Genomic DNA, 22,435 nt, shown 5'->3' with positions numbered 1-22,435 from the left:
ACACACTCAACACAGGGCTCTGTCGTCTAACCACACTCAACACACGGCTCTGTCGTCTAAACACACTCAACACACGGCTCTGTCGTCTAAACACACTCAACACACGGCTCTGTCGTCTAAAGACACTCAACACAGGGCTCTGTCGTCTAAACACACTCAACACACGGCTCTGTCGTCTAAACACACTCAACACACGGCTCTGTCGTCTAAACACACTCAACACACGGCTCTGTCGTCTAAACACACTCAACACAGGGCTCTGTCATCTAAACACACTCAACACAGGGCTCTGTCGTCTAACCACACTCAACACACGGCTCTGTCGTCTAAACACACTCAACACACGGCTCTGTCGTCTAAACACACTCAACACAGGGCTCTGTCGTCTAAAGACACTCAACACAGGGCTCTGTCGTCTAAACACACTCAACACACGGCTCTGTCGTCTAAACACACTCAACACACGGCTCTGTCGTCTAAACACACTCAACACACGGCTCTGTCGTCTAAACACACTCAACACAGGGCTCTGTCGTCTAAACACACTCAACACAGGGCTCTGTCGTCTAAACACACTCAACACAGGGCTCTGTCGTCTAAACACACTCAACACAGGGCTCTGTCGTCTAAACACACTCAACACAGGGCTCTGTCGTCTAAACACACTCAACACAGGGCTCTGTCGTCTAAACACACTCACACAGGGCTCTGTCATCTAAAGACACTCAACACAGGGCTCTGTCATCTAAACACACTCAACACAGGCCTCTGTCGTCTAAACACACTCAACACAGGGCTCTGTCGTCTAAACACACTCAACACACGGCTCTGTCGTCTAAACACACTCAACACAGGGCTCTGTCGTCTAAACACACTCAACACACGACTCTGTCGTCTAAACACATTCAACACAGGGCTCTGTCATCTAAACACACTCAACACAGGACTCTGTCGTCTAAACACACTCAACACGTGGCTCTGTCGTCTAAACACACTCAACACAGGGCTCTGTCGTCTAAACACACTCAACACACGGCTCTGTCATCTAAACACACTCAACACAGGGCTCTGTCATCTAAACACACTCAACACAGGGCTCTGTCGTCTAAACACACTCAACACACGGCTCTGTCATTTAAACACACTCAACACAGGGCTCTGTCATCTAAACACACTCAACACAGGCCTCTGTCGTCTAACCACACTCAACACAGGGCTCTGTCGTCTAAACACACTCAACACAGGGCCCTGTCGTCTAAACACACTCAACACAGGGCTCTGTCATCTAAAGACACTCAACACAGGGCTCTGTCGTCTAAACACACTCAACACACGGCTCTGTCGTCTAAACACACTCAACACACGGCTCTGTCGTCTAAACACACTCAACACACGGCTCTGTCGTCTAAACACACTCAACACAGGGCTCTGTCATCTAAACACACTCAACACACGGCTCTGTCGTCTAAACACACTCAACACACGGCTCTGTCGTCTAAACACACTCAACACAGGGCTCTGTCGGCTAAACCCACTCAACACACGTCTCTGTCGTCTAAACACACTCAACACAGGGCTCTGTCGTCTAAACACACTCAACACACGGCTCTGTCGTCTAAACACACTCAACACAGGGCTCTGTCGTCTAAACACACTCAACACAGGGCTCTGTCGTCTAAACACACTCAACACAGGGCTCTGTCGTCTAAACACACTCAACACACGGCTCTGTCGTCTAAACACACTCAACACAGGGCTCTGTCGTCTAAACACACTCAACACACGACTCTGTCGTCTAAACACATTCAACACAGGGCTCTGTCGTCTAAACACACTCAACACAGGACTCTGTTGTCTAAACACACTCAACACGTGGCTCTGTCGTCTAAACACACTCAACATAGGGCTCTGTCGTCTAAACACACTCAACACAGGGCTCTGTCATCTAAACACACTCAACACAGGGCTCTGTCATCTAAACACACTCAACACAGGGCTCTGTCGTCTAAACACACTCAACACAGGGCTCTGTCGTCTAAACACACTCAACACAGGGCTCTGTCATCTAAAGACACTCAACACAGGGCTCTGTCGTCTAAACACACTCAACACACGGCTCTGTCGTCTAAACACACTCAACACACGGCTCTGTCGTCTAAACACACTCAACACAGGGCTCTGTCATCTAAACACACTCAACACAGGGCTCTGTCGTCTAACCACACTCAACACACGGCTCTGTCGTCTAAACACACTCAACACACGGCTCTGTCGTCTAAACACACTCAACACAGGGCTCTGTCGTCTAAACACACTCAACACACGGCTCTGTAGTCTAAACACACTCAACACACGGCTCTGTCGTCTAAACACACTCAACACACGGCTCTGTCGTCTAAACACACTCAACACAGGGCTCTGTCGTCTAAACACACTCAACACACGGCTCTGTCGTCTAAACACACTCAACACAGGGCTCTGTCGTCTAAACACACTCAACACACGGCTCTGTCGTCTAAACACACTCAACACAGGGCTCTGTCGTCTAAACACACTCAACACAGGGCTCTGTCGTCTAAACACACTCAACACAGGGCTCTGTCGTCTAAACACACTCAACTCAGGGCTCTGTCCTCTAAACACACTCAACACAGGGCTCTGTCGTCTAAACACACTCAACACAGGGCTCTGTCGTCTAAACACACTCAACACAGGGCTCTGTCGTCTAAACACACTCAACACACGACTCTGTCGTCTAAACACACTCAACACAGGGCTCTGTCATCTAAACACACTCAACACACGACTCTGTCGTCTAAACACACTCAACACAGGGCTCTGTCATCTAAACACACTCAACACAGGGCTCTGTCATCTAGACACTCAATACAGGGCTCTGTCATCTAAAGACGCCTTCTCTTGGGACTTCTCAGTGCTCTTGACCATAAAACCAAAGCGTCAGCTAATTACAGTGACAGCCTAAACACAGACCCTAATATTCTCTTGCAGTTGCTAGATACACAGTTCTAGGCTCTTTTCTGTCAGTTACTAGAAAAACAGCATGGCCATGCCTTTCCATATCGTGTGCAATTTCTAATTTCATTTCTAAAGTTTATTTCTACTCTACGTCCATGAGTGTCTGTATCTATGTGCATGTGTACCAGATGTGTGCCTGGTAACAGCAGAGGCCGGAAGAAAGCCTCAGAGTCCCTGGAACTGGTGTTACAAACTGTTGTGAGCTGCCATGTAGATGTTGGGAACTAAACTCGGTCCTCTGCAAGGGCAACTGGATCTACAAGCCACTAAGCATCACTAACCCATAACAGACATTTTAGTTTGAATCTTACCTAAAGGTCACAAGAGATGAGTGCTGGTTTAACACTCTAGAATAAACCCAGCTGCTCAAAGTAAACAGAGCCTCATTACATGCAGAACGGTCACACTTTAAAAAATGGAGTTTGTGCCTAGAAAGTGTGGCTGCAGACAAGACAGACAACAGTCATCTCCAGGAGAAGGGTAGAAGCCAAGCGGGGAATGAATAAATGTGTGCACAAAGCCAGTAGACACTAATGTGAAACCACTACAGCCACTGGGCGACTTCTCATGCAAAGTCTTAGATGTTACTTAATCCAATACATGTATAAATTGTCCATAGAACTTCATGGCAAATTTGAACATTTTTGGAAAAAGAAATGTTAATCTTCAAATTGACTTGCTTATTCTAAAAATGTCCCAAACTACAGCATAAACAATTATAGGCAGAAAAAATGGGCAAAAAAATTTTAGTTATTTCATTTTGTTCCTTCCACTTATACAAATAGAAATTTAATAAACAGCTGAATTGTGGCTGTTGTGAAATATTTATAAGACAAAGGAGAACAAAACCCCACCACAGGCTTGAAAATACCCTGGAAGGATAGGCTATGAAATGCAGTTATATTCTCACAGCTGAGGGATTAACCAGCTTCTTTCCTCTTTATGTACTGCTGCATAATCATCTGATATCTTTCTGTGCTTCTACGTAAACTTAGGTAAGAAAGCAAGAAGACACACACACACATACACACACACTTTTTCCTCAGTTCGGAAAAAGGTCTGAAGCTAACATGTTTTCAGATCTGCAGTCACAGAATTGTAAATGTCTGTCACTAATATTTTATTACCATAAGTACATACTTATGTTACCTTTGCAACTGAAATCCCATAGTCCTGGAGAGGTCTAATGGCTTCTTTTAGTTCTTCGAGAAACACAGAATTACTTAGATAACCTAAAACAAGAAAGGCTGGATGAATAGTTGCAAATTCGCCGTTTTAAAAGATGAACATTTAAAATTAAAGGTAAAAATCTGAGCACAAAAATTTTATGATTTGGTAACTAGCCTTCAAAATAACAACTAAGTAAACATATTTTCCTGTTGCTTATTTTTATGTCTATTATCATAGTATGGTTTAATTTTATAAGTTACTATAAACACTTTTTAAAGTATTTGTTAAAAATAAGTAAATAAATATGTTTGTGTCATGCTGCTCGCAGGAGAGCCACCGCCCCAGCGCAGATGCCAAGAGGGAGGCTGTGCAGACGCAGGCAGGCCAGTGCGAGAACCAGAGTAGTCCCACGTCTTGGGAAGAGATCAGTAATGAGCCGGCTGGAGGCTATGTGGGCAGCTCAGCGCTGCAGCCGGAGAAGATCTGTGTCCACCACAATGAGTCATCCCGTCAGAAGCATGTGCCCAGCACTGCCCTGGTGGACTTGGAACCAGGCACCATGGACAATGAGAGGTCCAGGCCTCTGGGGCAGCTCTTCCAGCCTGACAACTTTATCTCCTGTGGGAACAACTGGGCCATGGACCACTGTGAAGGAGTGCACTGCAACTGCCTGCACGGCTTCCAGCTCATGCCCTCAGTGGGCAGTGGCACAGGCTCAGGCAAGGGCACGCTGCTCATCAGCAAGATCCGAGAGGAGTCCCCTTACCACACACGAACACCTTCGATGTCATGCAGTCACCCAAGGCCTCAGACACCATGGTGGAGCCCTACAATGTCCCACTGTTGGTGCACTAGCTGGTAGAGAACACTGATGACACCTAATGATTTGACGATGACCAGGAAGTCCTCTACTGCATCTGCTTTCACAGGCTCCACCCACCCATGGGGACCTCTGCAAACATGAGCAGTGTCACGTCCTCCCTCACCCTGGACAGCCCCACGCCACCCTGTGCAAGTTGGCCATTAATACAGTGCCCTTCCCACACCTGCACTTCTTCCAAGCCTGGCTTCACCCACCTCACAGCACAGCGCAGGCAGCAGGACCTGGCAGTATCTCAGCTCACACAGCAAAAGTTCAAAGCCAAGAACCTGTAACCCAGGCCACGGCTGCTACCTGACTGTCGCCACCATCTTCTGGGGCCCCACGTCCATCAAGGAGGTGGACAGGCAGATGCTGCCCATCCAGAACAAGAATGGCGGCTACTTTATGGAGTGGATCCCCAACAACGTCAAGGTGGCCATGTATGACATCCTGTCACGGGGCCTAAAACATGGCCCCCACCATCGTTGGCAACAGTTCTGCCATCCAGGAGCTACTCAACTGCATCTGAGAGCAGTTCTCGGCAGCAAGGCCTTCGTGCACTGGTTCGTAGGTAAGGGCGTGGATGATAAGGAGTTTAGTGAGGCCAAGAGTGACATGAATGACTGGGTGCCAAAGTTCGAGAACGCCACAGTCAACCAAGGGGAAGAGGCTACTGAAGCTGAGGATGAGGAAGAGAGCGATGTACAGGGAAGCCTTACGATGCTGCAGGACACACTTGCTCTTTTCCCAGCCCTGATCGTGTGGCACTGGGGCTCTGGTCTAAGTGCTTAGACTCCGCTCAAATCAAACACACCATGCTGCTCCCCAGCTTATCTGTACCAGAGCTCTGTCCTTTAACAGAGAGCTGCAAGTCCCACCAAACCAGAGTAACACTGAAAGCAAAGTAGGGAGCCATGAAGGGCTAAAGCAAGCAGCCACAGTCTGTTAAGTGCACAACCATCAGACTTAGCAGGGGAGTTAGAATCCTTGGCGATAAAAACTAAAGCTGCCACAGTGTTACCCTAGTACAATATGCAATATAGAATTTTGTGACATTCCATTCATAATAAAATGCTAAGCCTATTTTTTTTAATGTTTAAATCTAATGTGGTATTATTCCTCCAAATTTAATACCATACACACAGTATACTTATACACACACACAAACTTTCAAATTTGACTGAAAATACCAAATCACAAATATAATTAAAGAATGGCAAATGGGCGTGGTGGCGCACGCCTTTAATCCCAGCACTGGGGAGGCAGAGGCAGGTGGATCTCTGTGAATTAGAGGCCAGCCTGGTCTACAGTGAGAGTCCAGACCTGTCTTTTGAGACCCTGTCTCAAAAAAAGGAAAGGAAAGAAAGACAAAAATGAGTAGAGACGTGCACTCACTTTGGTAATTCCAATACAACTGTACTGTTACTGGCCTGAGGACCTGAATGAAACATCACAACTATGTTTAACAGTCGTGTTAATTAACTCATGTTAATTAATGACATAGCCAATTCAGAATATAAAATGTTAAGCTAAACCACAGCTAAAACTACATATCCAGTTTTTATAAAGCTGCCAAAACAGCTACATGGTAAAGGAAAGAATAGGAAAGCATATTCCAACATATTCCAGCAATGACTGCATGAGATTCCAATGGCATGTCGGACACCCTGAACTAGTGTTTTCTATGAAGCAAGCATGTGCGTCAGCCCATTTAATCCCCACATAAATTTAGAAGGCAATCACTATGGCATCACAGCAGATGCGGCAGGAAACAGAGGAAAGCACGGATGCTCTGGATTCAGGTCACAGACACAGCGCTACAGCGCACACGGTTACAGGCGACACAAAGCTCCCGCTGAGTGCACTGACTACTACAGTGACATAAGCATCACAAGAGTCACGTAAGGAAGAGATACTTACCAACCTGACAAAAATAAGCTAGTGAGGCTTTTCCCGGCTGCAGTGTGCTGAAATACTGCTGAGGGCTCAGTTCGGGGAGAGAGTCTTCAGTTGACTCATAAAGACTGCACATCAAAACCAACGCAACCCCAGCTCTCACCGCGCTGAAGCCAGAGGACATGATGAGCTGCCGCTGGGCATGTGTGCCAGCCAGGAGGCCCGTCTGTCTTCCTCACGGCTGCGTCCTACTGCCTGGAGCGACCCCTGGCACGGAGAGGCAGACCAACCAAGTTCTGTAAGACAAATTTGATAAATAAAGGAAGTTACAGAAAAGTCCGCTACGGGTTTACTACCTATTAAATCTCCCACAAGAGATCTACTCACATTATTCAAGAACATTCGTTTGAACGATGAACGGTTAAACCACTACATTACTTCATTTTGCTAAAACTTTATTTCCTTCTGGTAAGAAAAAAAAATTCTGGAGGGATGACGTGTAAGAATACTAAGTTGATAATGCGTTTGTTTTACTTTATATGTTCACGGTGCTGGGGACTGTGTAGTTTAAGGAAGTACCGTATCACAAAGATAATTACATTCTCAGGCCTCTGTGTGGTGGGGGTGGTGATCATTTTGTGTTTTCTGTTGGTGCTTTGAGACAAGGTTCTAGTTTGAAGGCCCAGATCCCATCAAATTCATAACAACAGTCATTCAATAGTAAATTAGGTTTAATTTTTGGTTTTTTGAGACAGGGTTTCTCTGTGTAGCCTTGGCTGTCCAGGATCTAGCTTTAAGTTAATTAAAAATATTATCTAATCTTATATTTATTTTTATTTTATTTCCTGTGTTAGATAATAAACTCAAAGCCTTGTGTACAAGCTAGGCAAGCACTCTGTCACTCATCTTTAGTCCCAGCCATTTTCTAATTTTTTTTTAATCCATAAGGTATCACTCAGCTGTGCAAGCCGGCCTTGAACTTATAATCTTCATGCCCCAGCCTCCTGAATGCATGGAAGTACAAGCCTGTGCCACCAAGCCTAGCTCAAGCCGTTTTTTAAGTTGGACATTTTGTTTGGCCCATTTACAGCCTGTGTACAATGAACACTCCAGCAACTGCTGAACACAGTTTGGCTGGGAACAAGACGTGCACGCAGACTCTGCCAGAGGTCTACTACGTGTCACATCTCCCACAGGGGCATTCAAGAACATTCTTTTGAATGTTGTACCCTACTTAACCTGCTTACACGCTACAGCCCCTCCACTGAGACTCACTTTAGCTCTTAGCATAACTACTGCTCCTCTATTACCTGCTATTGCATCTAGCGCATCAGAAGCCATTTTACTCCCAAGTTTCCATTTGGATCATAAGGTAAAACTAAGTTCAAATCCTCAGGCCCTACGTGCCTGAGCCCAGGATACAATTAAAAAGTTAATACCTGCTGCCTAGAATAAAGCAATGGATGATACATGCATTTCTGCTTAAGTTAAAGATAAATGTACATTCTATTAGAATTAAGACCTCAACATCCTGCTATGTTCCTTTCTTCTGGAACAACGGGGAACTAGAAAGTCCCCAAACCTATATCCTAGTCAATCAGCTCAAAACGCCTTGTCTAGCTATCTAGATACAATACACTTGGAGCAAAGCCAATTATGTTTAGCTGGTCAGAATGATGTAATGCTGCGCCCCTGCCCCCCAACCCCCCACCCCACCCTCACCCCCACATCGCTTTCCACACCTGGTTACCTGGTTGTTCCCGGTTATGGGTTTTTGTATAAAAGGCCTGACTTAAAAACAAACCAACATCGTGGTCTGGCTCCTGAGCCCAAATTATGGCTCTGACTAGTCAGTTTTAGTTCAACGTTCAAGAAACATCCATCAGTCTAAGTCTGGTGTTTGAGGGGTCAATGTGCGGCTGTTCTTGAACCCTTAACACTAAATACAAGCCCACTTCAACGGTTAGGACATACTATTTACACTGCTTACACAATGAAGTCTTTCTGAACTGACTGGTCCAGTCCTACTTTCTTTCTGAACCCAGTTTGGCCATCCATCTCCCGCCACCAGTCCACCGCCCCCTGCCCCCCCACCTTCTTCCTTACTGCACTTATCACCTTTCTTCTTGACCTTCTGTCAGTCTTGTCTGCTGTTTTGCAGTTTTCAATTTTTTTTTAACAACTCTGAGAGGTTTTGGGGGTTTGGGGTTTTTGTTTGTTTGTTTTGTTTGTTTTGTTGTATTTTTGTTTGGTTTTGTTTTGTTTTGTTTGTTTTTTTATGATCTATACTGTCAAAGTTTAAAAGAAGGTAGCTTGGGCAAGCAATTTACTACAGAGATACATTCCCAGCCCCTAGATAACACAAAAATACATATTTATAAAAAGCAAAAGTACATTCACAGGTATAGATGAGAATTTTCATCTTTTAACCATTAGGACCTCTATATTTCAAATACAAGATCACTACTTTAAAATAGGTAATGAAAATAGCAAAAAAAAAAAAAAAAAAAAAAAAAAACAAAGCAAAACATTTCTATATATTCCTAAGAGTGTGAGCAGAATTTTTCAGCAAAGAGTAAGATGACAACTTTATTTTAAAAATCATAAAGAAGACTAACTAACTATATGTTCCTTCATCCAAGACCATCAACAAAGTGTTTCTTCCTAGGGAGCAGGTATTCTTGAAAAAAAAAAAAAAAAAAGACTGAAACTTATGATTCAGAGATCACTTAATACTTCTGAAATCATTAGAACAGGTTACTACTACTGACCAAATTTACCTTCTGTTTTTAATTCTGAGTTATGTTTAAAATCTCAAAGTAAAATAAGAAGTGACAGTTGTATGGGATATGTAAAAACGTAGTCTTAGTGATATTTCATTAAGTGGTAGCCATGATATTGGAACTGATTATACACTCTGACCATTGTAAGCAACCTATTTCAGTGCTGCTTTATATTAAGGGAAATGTTTTAAAATAGGTCACTCGCTATTTTCTTTGTATTCTGGAGGAAACTGCATTATTTCTGTGGCTGAGGGAGTAACTATAGAGCATTCATTACTGTATGAAATAAAATAACCTAATTAAGCTACAAAGTATTAGGCTAAATCACAATCGAAAAACCAAGCATCAATTATTTCCTTGTCTTGAGGCTACAATTCAATTACGTTAGCCTAAACTGAACATTAGAGTTGGCACACTGTTCCTCGCCCCGTAGTGTGCTTTTACAGCTCCAAAGGTTTGACTGTACATGGAAAGCAAACTTCAGGTATCTTCTGTTCAGCTGGTCAGGTGAGAACACGTGTGTGAAAGGACTGCGCAGTTACCAGTTAGCAGACAGGAAGGCAGCCGTCGTCTCCCACTCATCCCGCCTTTGGTAATACCTGACTACTTAAAATGACTTAGATCACAGAGTTTGTGGAGTTGGCTAGAACTAAAACTGTAATAACCAACGCTGAGTGGATAAGGAGACACAAAGGCTGAAAGAAGCTTAACATGTTTCACAACACCAGAAGCCAACGGTACTGAAAATAGTTAAGCTGATGCCAAAACGCGTGACTACCCACTGAGAGGAAACACCTGAGGCAGCCATGGTAAGTACAGAGGCAATTTTTGAAACCTTCTTCCTCTTTTTTCCTTTCCTTAGTTTTTTTCAGACGTGGTCTCACTGTGTGGCCTAGCTTGGCTTCGTGGTGAGCCTCTAGCCTCAGCCTCCAGAAAGCTGTGATTACAGGCATGAGCTGAGATCACTTCTTTAAACAAACCATCTCGTTTTTATTTTAAAAGTTATTATATTTACTCTACTTTTTCATATCTTACAATCTTTCACCTTTTATTTGCACGCGATTCGATCTCCCATAGCTTCTGCTGTTATCCTATTCTCCCCATGCAGCGTCAAGAGAATGCACAAAGCCCTGCGGGAAAACAGGAAGCGTCTGCTCAGGGGCCTGCGCTCCCTGTACAAGGACGGAGCATGAGGGTGGGAAAGGCTATCAGCAAGCACGGAGTGAAAACAGAGGTGCAGAGAACAGTGACTTTTCCTCCAGGAGCTAGAAAAGGTACTAAAACGCAGTGCTCGCTGCTTCAAGGACCTACACGCCCACACAGATTGCTGAGAACCACGGGAGAACCGGCCCTGGCTCTCTGGGTGTGGCAGCTCCTTGGTGCAGTCCTCGTCATGGGTGTAAGGCCGGCTTCGCTGAGCCTCCTCAGTCCACCTCTGCTGAAGTTGTTCATGATGCCTCGGGACGTCACTCGGGGCCGGGCCGTGGGGGGCCAACAGGCGACAACTCCAACAGCCAGCATGTGGAAGGCAGACTTTCCAACCCCTGGCTAGTGGGTAATGCGCTCAGGGAAGAAATCCTATAAAATGTTTAAGTCATCAAGATTTGGGGAGCTACTTCTGATGCATAAAGTAGTCTGTGTCCACTTGTACACAAGCTAGAAAGGAGCAGCTGCCTTAACAAAAAACTCTAAAACACCGTCTTGGAGGTCAAATAGAGCTCAAAACTGGTCTGGGCATCACAAGGAAAGGTTCACCAGACAGCGGCGATCAATAAACGAGCCACATCAAGTTGGTAAAAACTGTTGCTACAGCAATTTGAAGATGACACACACCTACTGAATCTACAATGGATGCGTAGCGAAAGCCTTACGGCCGATGAGCTAATTTCAAGCACCAGAGCTTGTAAAGGGACGATTCGTACTGAATAGGACCTGCTGTTGGTTGTACATGACAATGTGTGCAAAAAAAAAAAGGCTGGGAAGCAGCAGCGACAGGCAAACACGCAGCAAAATTTAGGCCCACAATATTCCATGCCCAAAGCAGCACGTGCACCAAACCACTGAACCTCAAAAAAAAAAAAAAAAGGCGCCATATACTCCAAAGCCATTTTGAGATCTGGCCACGATAATGCTAAAACTGGCAGGGCCTCTCACAGGACGAAGCCACAGGCCATGGACAGCTGTGCTCTGGAGCGCGCAGAAGGAGAGCTGCCTGTTGCTGATCTGTAATGAGTTACAGGTTGTGTGATCGAGTTCTCTGGAGAAAGCACATTTGTGTAAAGGCCCTGCGGCATGCTTGACCCACGCTGCCAAGCTCAGCTCGCCCCACCTGATGCCTTGCAGTCACCACTTACCGCCCACCTTTGTATCTGCCTTACCGCCTTTAATGTTTGGAACGTATTAGCCTCCGCCAACCATAAAGACAACTTCTAAAAGCTGGAGACCACATTACGGTGTCCCTGATGGGGCTACCCTTGTACCACTGAATAAACACGCCAGCTCCTGGCCCTCTTTTCATGTTATCATTATTGTACGTGTATATGCATGGTTATGCATGTGTGGGAGGCAACACTATCTGGGGCCTGGTAAACAAGAGACTGGCCCAGAAAGTGGAGTGCCCAAGAGACCCTCAGTTGGTGGGTGGAGCATGGGGAAAGCGCACTCTTCCCACGCAGAGCATAGGAAGGGGGTATCTAGGAAAGGCTGGATGTCGGGTGCTCCAGGAAACAGGCTGTGTGCAAGGACACTGGATCTGCGGTGAGATGTTCACTCTGAGAACACAGGACTCCCTCTTAATCATGCATTGCTTTGATTTGATACCAAATACCAAAAAAGGGTAACACATTTCATGTTGTGGCCCAAAATACAGTCTTTTCTCGTTTACTTTGTTATTTTAAGTAGTAATACAGCTTTTATTTTGTACCTCTTGGTCTCAGATGAGGCTAGCACCACCTGCTCGTACACACAGGCTAACACACAAGCAGAAATAGCCACACCAATCCCTCCTTTCTGTACCATCACCAAACGGTTACTGCTTTGCCCGCCGTTCCCACCCCACCCCCCGCGCTCCAACTTTTATGCCCAGGACATCTTTCTGAATTTCAGGTTTCAAAGCTCCACCTTCCCCTTACAAGAAGGCCTTAACAGTCACCTGCTCCCCTAACCACCCGTCCTGCAGGACCACCTCCCAAGAGATGGCAGGGTCGCTTGCTTACAGTTTCTGCTCACGCCTCTCTTCGTTCACGTGCCTCGCCCCGCGTTTCTTACTGTTCACTCAGAAAAAGAAAAAAAGAAAAAGAAAAAGAAGAATAATTAAGAACTCGAAACCAGCGTCCTTCGGGCGCCCCAGAAGCAGGTGTGCAGCGCTCAGCAAGCAGCAGGATAAGAGGAACGCTGCGGGGGGCTGAGGCGTGCATGCAACCCCGCAGGAGGAGTCTCGAGGCCCGCGCCGCCGCCCACCTGCAGGGCCGTCACTTCCCAGCGGCGCGAGTGGGCACGGAGGCAGAGGGCGGGGCAGCGCCACCTGAGAGAGCTCGCCGCCGCCCCCGCCCCGCAAGACCAGCCTCCTGGGCCAAAAAAAAAAAAAAAAACCTCCGAGGCCCCGCCTTCTCCTCGTGCTCCTTACGTAAGAGATCCTCTAACCAATGAAAGGCCGAGGGGGCGGGGCGAGCGCTGCCCCAGGGGACAGGCTCCGGAGTCCTCCCGCCGGCGCGAGCCGGTCCCGCAGCTGCGGGCCAATCAGCAGCGTGGGTCGGGGAGGAGGGGCGGGGGGGCGGAAAAGAGGGAAAGCGGGCGTCCAATCAGAGCGCGGGATCCCGGAGTGACGGGTTCGGAGGCCCGTGATCTTCCGAGCGCGGCGCCCGGTGGGCGTGCCCGCCGGGACCAATCGCGGGCAGCTCGCGGTGCGGAGCGAGCGCCTCAAATGCTCGGGTTCCTCAGCTGATTGTCTCCAGCCGAGAGTTGTTTTCTGCCGCCGCTGTCGCCGCCGCCGCCGCTGCGGAGCGGAGCCGCGGCTGCAGGACGCGAGCTGCGCCCACCCCCCGGGAGGAGGGGGAGGCGGGCCGGAGGCTCAGCCGCGGCCACCGCGCGGGGCTGCCCCGGGGGCGCGGGCGGGAGGTGCGAGGGGGCTGCCCGGGCCGCTTCCCTTCCCGCGCTCCCTCGCAGCCGCTCGCGTCCCCTCATGAGGGGGCCGGGGCCGGGGCCGGCGGTCCCCACGGCCGGCCGCGAACCCTCGACGCCCGGCGGGGGAGCCGTCGCGGCCGCGGGCGCCGCGGTGCCGGGCTCGGTGCAGCTGGCGCTGAGCGTGCTGCACGCGCTGCTCTACGCCGCGCTCTTCGCCTTCGCCTACCTGCAGCTGTGGCGGCTGCTCCTGTACCGCGAGAGGCGGCTCAGCCACCAGAGCCTCTGCCTCTTCCTGTGCCTCGCGTGGGCAGCGCTCAGGACCACGCTCTTCTCGGCCGCCTTCTCCCTCAGCGGCTCGCTGCCCCTGCTGCGGCCGCCCTCCCGCCTGCACTTCTTCCCGCACTGGCTGCTCTACTGCTTCCCCTCCTGCCTCCAGTTCTCCACGCTCTGTCTCCTCAACCTCTACCTGGCGGAGGTAAGGCGGGAGGGCCGGCGAGCTGGGGAGCGGGGCCGCCGGGATCCACTCCTGCCGGGGCTGACCGGGGCGGGGGTGGGGGGGAGGTGGCGGGAGAGCAGCCTGGGGACACTGAGGCACTCTGGTCTTTCCCTCTCCCTCCTCGACTTAAGCCGCTGATGGACTCGGTGCCTGAGGGGGTGTTGGAGGAGTGTGAGCCCCGACAACTTAAGGCAGTGATGATGGGGGACACCCTTTGTTCAGTGTCCCAGACCTCCAGGTAAGGAGCTGGTGGCGACCACCAGAGCGACACCGCGAGAAGGTAGCAGCTCCGGTGGCTCGGACCCCGCTGAGGGAGGTTCGGATGCTGAGGTAGAGGCGGCTCAGCTGGAGCTGGACCGCTGCCAGCCATTACGTCACCAGGCAGAGCTGTTCCTCCGCTATTGTTGCTGCGTTTCTTTTATTAGAAGCTTGTATTACCTCCCCGCCCCCGCCCCCGCATCTCCCTAACTGTGGCTCGATACACCTTATACACATTCTGATCGATCGCTCCCTGGCAGGGGTCAACGATCAATAATCAATGCTGCGGGACAGTCTAAGGTTCCCCCGGAAAGACCGTAATGTTTGTCCCCGTTGCTGCTTGCTTTGGCGGTTTAAGGTGGTCTCTTACAGCACAGCCCTTTCGGGGAGCGCTAATTAGGAGAGAAGGTACAAGCTTAGCCCGCGCCTGTTGCAGAAACAAACCTCGGAATTGTTTTTTTCAACAACTTGCTTCATAGCTAGAACCTAATCACACCCCCTTTCTCTTTTACCGGGAATTGCTGCTTGGATTGCATTGTTCTGCAGCGCTTAGGTATTTGACCCATTTCAGAAAGGTTTGGGGTATAAGGTGGTCAATCATGTATATCAGTGGTGTTTATGCCTTAGTGTGTTCTTATTTGTGCCTCAGAAAGTCTTCCTTTCCCTCAAAATAAAAAGCTTAGGAGGAGAGAGAAAAGGTGACATCATATGCTTAATACTGACTAATATAGAACAGTATTGGTCTATGCAGCCAATCCTCTTACAGGCTTTTGGAGGTGATGAGAATTAATACAGTTCCAAGGAAAAGTTAAAAAAATAAAAAGGCACTTTTGAATCAGATTGTTTATATTTCCTGCTGAAACCAACTCTTTTTTTCCCTTAATAAATAGGGAAATATAATTCATCATTTTAAAAGCACAATTACAATTTCAGCTGTATACCATACTAAAAACAATTGTTAAGTAACAAAAACAAACTTTATTTTTATTTTCTATCCTTAGGAAGGTCACACAATACCACAAAAACCCAAACCTTAAGCAGCAAAAGTAAAAAGCATATGTAGTTATGAATCAAATAAACATGCTATAATGATGTCATTTATTTGAGTCTCATCCACTTGCTCAAATTATCATAACACTTATTTATAGGTAAACTGATATTGAGAGTTCTTCTTTACACTTCTAATAGAACATTAATTTCTTGTTGAAACGTTACTTTAGCTTCAGACACAGTTAATCTATCTGAAAATGATTAAAAGTGCATTTGCTAGGAGCATAAGATGCCATTGTGTGTCGTCAGCCCCCTCTCCCCCTCTATATCTTAAGAAATTATATATGTGGTTCACTGGGCCTTTTGAACACCACCCTTTTCACTTGAGGTGTAACACAAAACCATAAATCGTGTGTGTGTGTGTAACATCCAAGTTACCAAACGCCTGCATAAGATATCTTGGATGACCTGAGTTTTCACTTGTATCTTCTACCAGCCGGTACCTCTCACTCAAAGGTAAATAAAGTGGCCAAAACATTGTCACAGTAGGAAAAATAGCAACCATATTTAAGCACAAAATTCTAAAAAATATTTCTAGAGCAAAGAAATACAGAGTATCTAGGTAGAATTTTCACATATTTTATTGCTGATATTCCAAGTAAGGAAACATTAAAGTCTGAAGGTCTTATTAAATGAATCATGTATTTGTGTGGTACACTTTTGAAAAAGAAAAAACAAAACAAACTAAGCTACTTACCCTAGAAAATAAAATTTCAAAATACTGTACTAAATCTTGTTTGTTTCTCCGTGTCTTCTAGAAGGGCTATGTGTTGTTTGTCTATCTTTTATAGTAAAACAATTTTAGGAATATAATATACTTGGATAAATGTCATGTTTTTTTGAAAAGCTTTAAAATAGACATTTGAATCAGAATTTATTTCCTCAGAAAAGGAAAGAACATTCGTAGGTATTTATACTTAACAGTATTTGAAGTTAGGTGTGGTGGTGTATACCTGTAATCCAGCACTCTGGAGGCTGAGGCAGGAGGACTGCCATGACTTTGAAACCAGTCTAAACTACACAGTTCTAAGATAATGTGGCCTATATAGCAAAAGTCCTTCAAAGGTGAGTATGTAAGCACACATTTATAGCCCTTGCACCTACATGGCAGAGGCAGGACCCTGCCTCAAAAAACAAAACAGTAAGAAAAGAATGAATTTGTTTTTCTTGTGTCTTATGGGGCAGGCTCTCCACGCACTGCAGGCTGTCCTTGAACTCTCCATCCTCCTGCTTCAGCCTTCCAAAAGCTGAGAGCCACAGATGTGTACCACCATGCCCACATCTGGATTACAATTTTTAAATAGCAATTCCAAGTAACTGGAAGTATTGCTCATTCCAAATTAGTGAAGTTTTTGTGAAGAGTTGTTTTGTTTCAGTTTTGTTGTTTTCAGATAGGCTTGCTGGTTAGCTCAGACTGGCCTGGAATTTTTTCTGTAGCCCAAGATGGTATCAAACTTAAAACCCTCAGTTTCCCAACCAATGGAACTATAGGCATGTCCCACCATACACAGATTTTTAATTTTCATACCACAGCAAAATTGTGAGGGAAGTTTGTTGGCAAAAGCAAAACTATTACTTGATTTTTGTACCAAGGTATTGTCTTTACTGTCTCATATTAAATACTAATTCCATTTCAGTTTTAAATTAAAATTTTTGTCGTGTCCATTTCTGATGAATTAAAAACATTCCAACTTCTCATTATAAGGAACCGTGGATCAGGCCCGAAGATACGGCCCATCAGTTGAGAGCACTTGCTGCTCTCACAGAAGACCGTTCAGTTCCCAGCACCTGCCTGTGCTACCTCACAACTGTGTAACTTCAGTTCCAGGGGTCCCAGCATTCAGACACTCACATGCACATTCCTCCTTACAGATACATATTTAAAAACAGAACTATAGGTGATTATAAACACATAAGATAATCATTGCTACTTTGAACATAATTTATGGGGAGTCTTCCAAAACTCATGGCCTTAAAAAGATAAGAACTGCTTAAACCACTCTCTCTTCTGGCTTACATCTAAATGGGATTGAGCTAAAAGTATTCCTTTCCGACTTTTTTATCTTTCTGATTTGGGAAGGGGAAAAAAACCACAATAACCAAAAACAGATTGAACTTTTTCTGGCAGGACCAGTAGAGCATGACCTTTACCAGATAAAACGTTCTGCTCTTGTGCTTTTCCCTAGTGAAGACTTAAGTCTTTAAATAGATTATGTGATGGTCCTATCCTTCATTAGGACATAGAAAAAGACAGCGTAAGAGTTAGCATACTCTCTTTGGAGCACTACGATGCATGCCAAAATGAATGAGTTCATCTTTGAGGCCCATATTGACATTTTTTTTCCCTTCCAGTTTTTGTAACATAAATGCTACTTGCTTAATCAGTATAAAATGCAATGACAATTCTAATGCTATAAGGGCAAAATATTGCAGTTAAAATTGTTTACTCTTACATTCATGAATGCTATTGCTTCTTCAAGTAAATGTGCTATTCTAAATATTGCTGGCACTTTAAGTGAGATGTAACTCAATGTCCAGGTATCCTGGTTTGTTATTGTTTCCCACAAATGTATTTTTACCACCTAAGATGGAAACTCCTAAGGACAAGTTATTTTTATCAAATTTCTGTTTCACAGCAACTGCAGCTACTATGAATATTATTGATGATATAAAAGTTTAATTCTAGAAAATATGTAATATGGCATGTAATAGGTGAAATTACTATTTTGATGAAGATTTGAGGGTAAATATATGGGTTGTTGGTACTCTTTATATTTTGTGCTTAAAGATCATACATGAATGCAGAGATTATTTTGGATTTAGAAGAGAAAACTTTAATTTCTCGTGGTAAACATGACTAACAAAGTTGCTTTTAAGATACAGTAGCTGAAAGATCTACAAAACAAGTATCTCAGAAGTTACTATTCAATGGAAATAGTTTAGTTCAACTATGGAGGCTGGAGGGATGGCTCAGTGACTAAGACAATTGGCTCTTCTTCCAAAGGCCCCAGGCTCATTCCCCAGCACCCATATGGCAGTTCACAACTGTCTGTAATTCCAGTTCAAGGAAATCTGACACAGACATGTATGGAGACAGAACACCAATGTACATAATTTTTAAATAAATAATTTTTTAAAAACAGCTAAAGGTCCCAATAATTACAATAAAACAAAAGGTTAAATAAGTAATATCTAAAGAAAAAAGTAAAATTGTATTTGTAAATGATATAATTGCTGAGGTCAAACATTCTAAAGAATCTTCAAAAACTATTAGAACTAATAAGTGAATTTAACAAACTTACAGAATAAGACTTTTATACTGCAAAAAGAAAGGAAACTGATACTGAAAAACAGCTTTACTTACAAAACAATAGTATTAAAAATTAAAGTACGTAGGAACAAATATAATACAGTGCAAGCTATGCAAGACCTATATAATGAACACTATGAAACATTAAGAGAAATTAAAACAAGTATATATAGTTAAATGATAGAGCATTTGGTTAACACAAAGCCCTGGGTTAAATCCCTAGCACTGGAAAAAACCTATCTATATGTATGAAAAGTATACCCAGCAGGATGCATGGTTTTTAAGATGGGACTTTTATTCGACCTACACATGTAATGCAATCCCTGTTAAAATATCTGCAGAAGTTATAAAATATTTTTATATTATTTGTGGGAAATAGAGGACTCCCAAGTCCTTAAAGTTTTGGAAAATACTAAAGATGAAGAATCATACTACCTGATTTTTCAAGGTGTTTTATAAGCTCCAGTCGTCAGGACCATGTAATACTAATGAAAAGATACAGCAATAGGGGGGCTAGAGAGAGAGCTCAGAGGTTAAGAGCACTGCCTGCTCTTCTGAAGGTCCTGAGTTCAATTCCCAGCAACCACGTAGTGGCTCATAACCATCTATAATATAATCTAATGCCTTCTAGCCTGCAGACAAAACACTGTATATATAATAATAAATTTTTTTAAAGATACAGCAGTAGAGCAGAATTCAGAGTTCTGAATTAGACGTATACACTTAATTCAACAGAATGTTTTTTAAAAGATGTCAAAATTTAGTAAGAGAATGTTTTTAAATTAAGTATAACACAGAAATTAACATTGATTATTACTTTATACTTTAAAATCTCCTTGATACAAATCATGGACATAAATGTAAAAGCTAAGATTTGTAGAAGAAATTTTTTTATTTTCTTGGAAGAGGCTCAAATTTCGTGGTTAGAAAACAAAAATTATGAGCCAAAACTGACTAATGAAAGTTTTAAATTAAAGCCTTTTGGTTTTGGAAACACAGAATGATGGTGAGAACATATTTTCAAAACATAGTTGGCAAAAGTATATATATTTAGAATATATAACAAGCTCTAAAAATTCTATAAGAAAGGCCAAGAAAAAATAGACAGTTTGCAAAAAGGTATGTACAAGACTAAGAAGCACTTGAAAAGATGATCAGGATGATTATCAGGAGAATTAAAATTACAATCATAATTAACTACCACTGAACATTGATTAGGAAATCTAAAAGTGAAAGATTGGCCATACTATGGACTGGTAAAGATATAAGTTCATTAGAGGAATACACAGGAGCTGGAGAGATGGCTCAGCACTTGAGAGCTCTTCAGAAGAACCCAGGTTCAATTCTCAACGCCCATTCATGGAGCAGCTCACAACTGAATGAACTCCAGCTCTAGGGCGTCCAACACAATACCCTCACCTACACATGCAGGCAGGCAAGATAAAAATGCACAGAAATAAAAAGTCATGTATTAAAGTGTGGTGTGTGTGTGCATGTGAATGCATGTATGCGCTGATAGTTTAAGTATTAGGTTTGGAAAATTATTGAATTACTCTGTGCCTTCCACCTTGCTTATAAAAATGAAAGCAATGATAATACCTGCTTTGAGGATTAGATTAAATATGAATATTTAGATTGATACATATAATATTAATCATTAGTTATTACTAATTTTTGAAGAACTGGGATTTTATAGCCTATGCTTTCTCATCCCAAAGGCATTACATTAGAAATCTTTTTTTTTATGTATACATGTTCTATCACCATACATAATCGTGCTTTTTTAAATATTTTATTACATATACAGCATTCTGCCTCCATATACACCTGCACATCAGAAGAGATCTCATTATAGATGGCTGTGAGCCACCATGTGTCCGCTGGGAACTGACCTCAGGAGCTCTGGAAGAGCAGACAGTGCTCTCAACCTCTGAGCCATCTCTCCAGCCCCTACATTAGAAATCTTTCCCAAAAGTATTTGTGAGGGCTGAGAGTGTGACTCTGTAGAACAGTGTTTACCTTAGCATGTGTGTGAGGCACTAGATTCAATGCCCAGCCTGGGGGGGGGGGGAGTTTATCTAGAAAATATTAAACCAAGTCATGCAGAAATAGTTTTGAATCTTTATATTAGACCCCAAAAGCCTGAAATTTAGCAAACTTAACCTTTTTGTTGTTGTTTTTCAAGACAGGGTTTCTCTATGTACCCCTGGCAGTTCTGGAACTCGCTCTGTAGACCAGGCTGGCCTTAAACGCAGAGAGATCTGCCTGCCAAATGCTGGGATTAAAGGTGTGCACCACTACTACCTGGCCTTAACATCCAATTTTTAAAAGAACATGATAAGTTCAAAGGATGGAAACAGAAGGAGGTGAATAAAGAAAAGTAAAGTTAAAGAGACTTGACAAGTACAAAAGCATCTCTGTATTTTGATTTTGTTTTGATATATACTTTATTGTTTTCTTTTGTTTCTGAGACGAGACCTTTCCACATAGTCCCCAGAGAGCAAAATCAAAGTCTTCAGAAATAACCATGCAAAACAGTTTTCTCTATATACTAATTTGCTTTTGTCCCATAATTCTCCAAAATATCAGCTGCTCGTGACCTACAATGACATTAATGTCAGTAAGTTCATTAGATATTTTGATACTAATTCACATTAACTAGTAGGCTATGACTCTGCCTATCTTTCTCCTTTAACACCAAAGGTTGACATTTCTAAAGACTTGAGCCTCTCTCCCCTCTTTTCCATGGCATAATGTCACACACACAAAAAAGGATGAATACTTATTTCTGATTCCATCCAAACTACGTCTCTGAGCCATGGCTTTCTAGGCTTTACAGCTATTTGACATATTCTCCAAGCACCCAGATTCATCATGCCTTTGCTCCTTGTCCCCACCCTACACCTATCTCTATCAAAACCTATTGCTCCACTTTTATTCCCCATTTTAGTGGCTTCCACAACTCTCCAGTTATTTATGAAACTACAAGTTATGTTTGAAACTACCTTCTCACATTCACTTCATCACCAAATCCTAACGTTTCTTCAGTCCATCCCCCATCACGATACCTGGTTCAAGCTACTACAGCCTTCTGAGTAGTCCATAGTAGTTACCCACCTAACTACTTTGTGTTCTCTGACACACCTACGCCCACATACAGGTTCAGTCTCAGCATTGTTGCTATCATCCTTCTCCAGCAGGAATCTAATTTTAGAAGTTCTCCCCCTAGATTCTTTTATTGTCTCTAGTTACTCTTTAAGATAAAGACAAATTTGTATATACTACAAGGCATTTCATCTCCAGAATATTCCTTGTTCTCATCACTCCAGCCACACTACATGACCTTTCTTTCAGTCCTCATCTTGCTAATTTCCTTCTCTAATAGAACTTTCCCATGGTTTTTCATGCCTAGAATGTACCTTTCTTAGTTATGCCTCTTATTTCCTGGGCAG

At 44.1% G+C, this 22,435-nt stretch overlaps 2 protein-coding genes across 6 annotated transcripts in view; one reads left to right on the top strand and one right to left on the bottom strand.

Annotated features, from left to right (window-relative positions):
• TXNDC16 (thioredoxin domain containing 16) overlaps positions 1–13,327 on the bottom strand; it is an 81,074-nt gene extending 67,747 nt beyond the window's left edge. Inside the window, exons 1-4 of one of the 3 annotated variants that reach the window (XM_084796639.1) lie at positions 12,963–13,327; positions 10,793–10,877; positions 6,989–7,260; positions 4,186–4,268 (exon numbers count right to left, since the gene is read on the bottom strand). In XM_084796639.1, the coding sequence (XP_084652765.1) occupies positions 4,186–4,268; positions 6,989–7,148 (243 nt within the window). In that variant the 5' untranslated portion in view covers positions 7,149–7,260; positions 10,793–10,877; positions 12,963–13,327. The remainder of the gene's footprint in view (positions 1–4,185; positions 4,269–6,988; positions 7,261–10,792; positions 10,878–12,962) is intronic. The other 2 variants (XM_084796638.1, XM_084796640.1) reach the window with 2 other exon arrangements.
• A 471-nt stretch (positions 13,328–13,798) lies between these two features.
• GPR137C (G protein-coupled receptor 137C) overlaps positions 13,799–22,435 on the top strand; it is a 65,328-nt gene continuing 56,691 nt past the window's right edge. For all 3 annotated transcript variants that reach the window (XM_084795983.1, XM_084795981.1, XM_084795982.1), the window contains exon 1: positions 13,799–14,344. In XM_084795983.1, coding sequence (XP_084652109.1) covers positions 13,928–14,344 — 417 coding nt within the window. In that variant the 5' untranslated portion in view covers positions 13,799–13,927. The remainder of the gene's footprint in view (positions 14,345–22,435) is intronic.

This window comes from Acomys minous (genome assembly GCF_964271855.1).
Source record: "Acomys minous genome assembly, chromosome: 9".
NCBI classification, from domain to species: domain Eukaryota; kingdom Metazoa; phylum Chordata; class Mammalia; order Rodentia; family Muridae; genus Acomys; species Acomys minous.
This window is presented reverse-complemented; position numbering and strand designations above follow the sequence as displayed.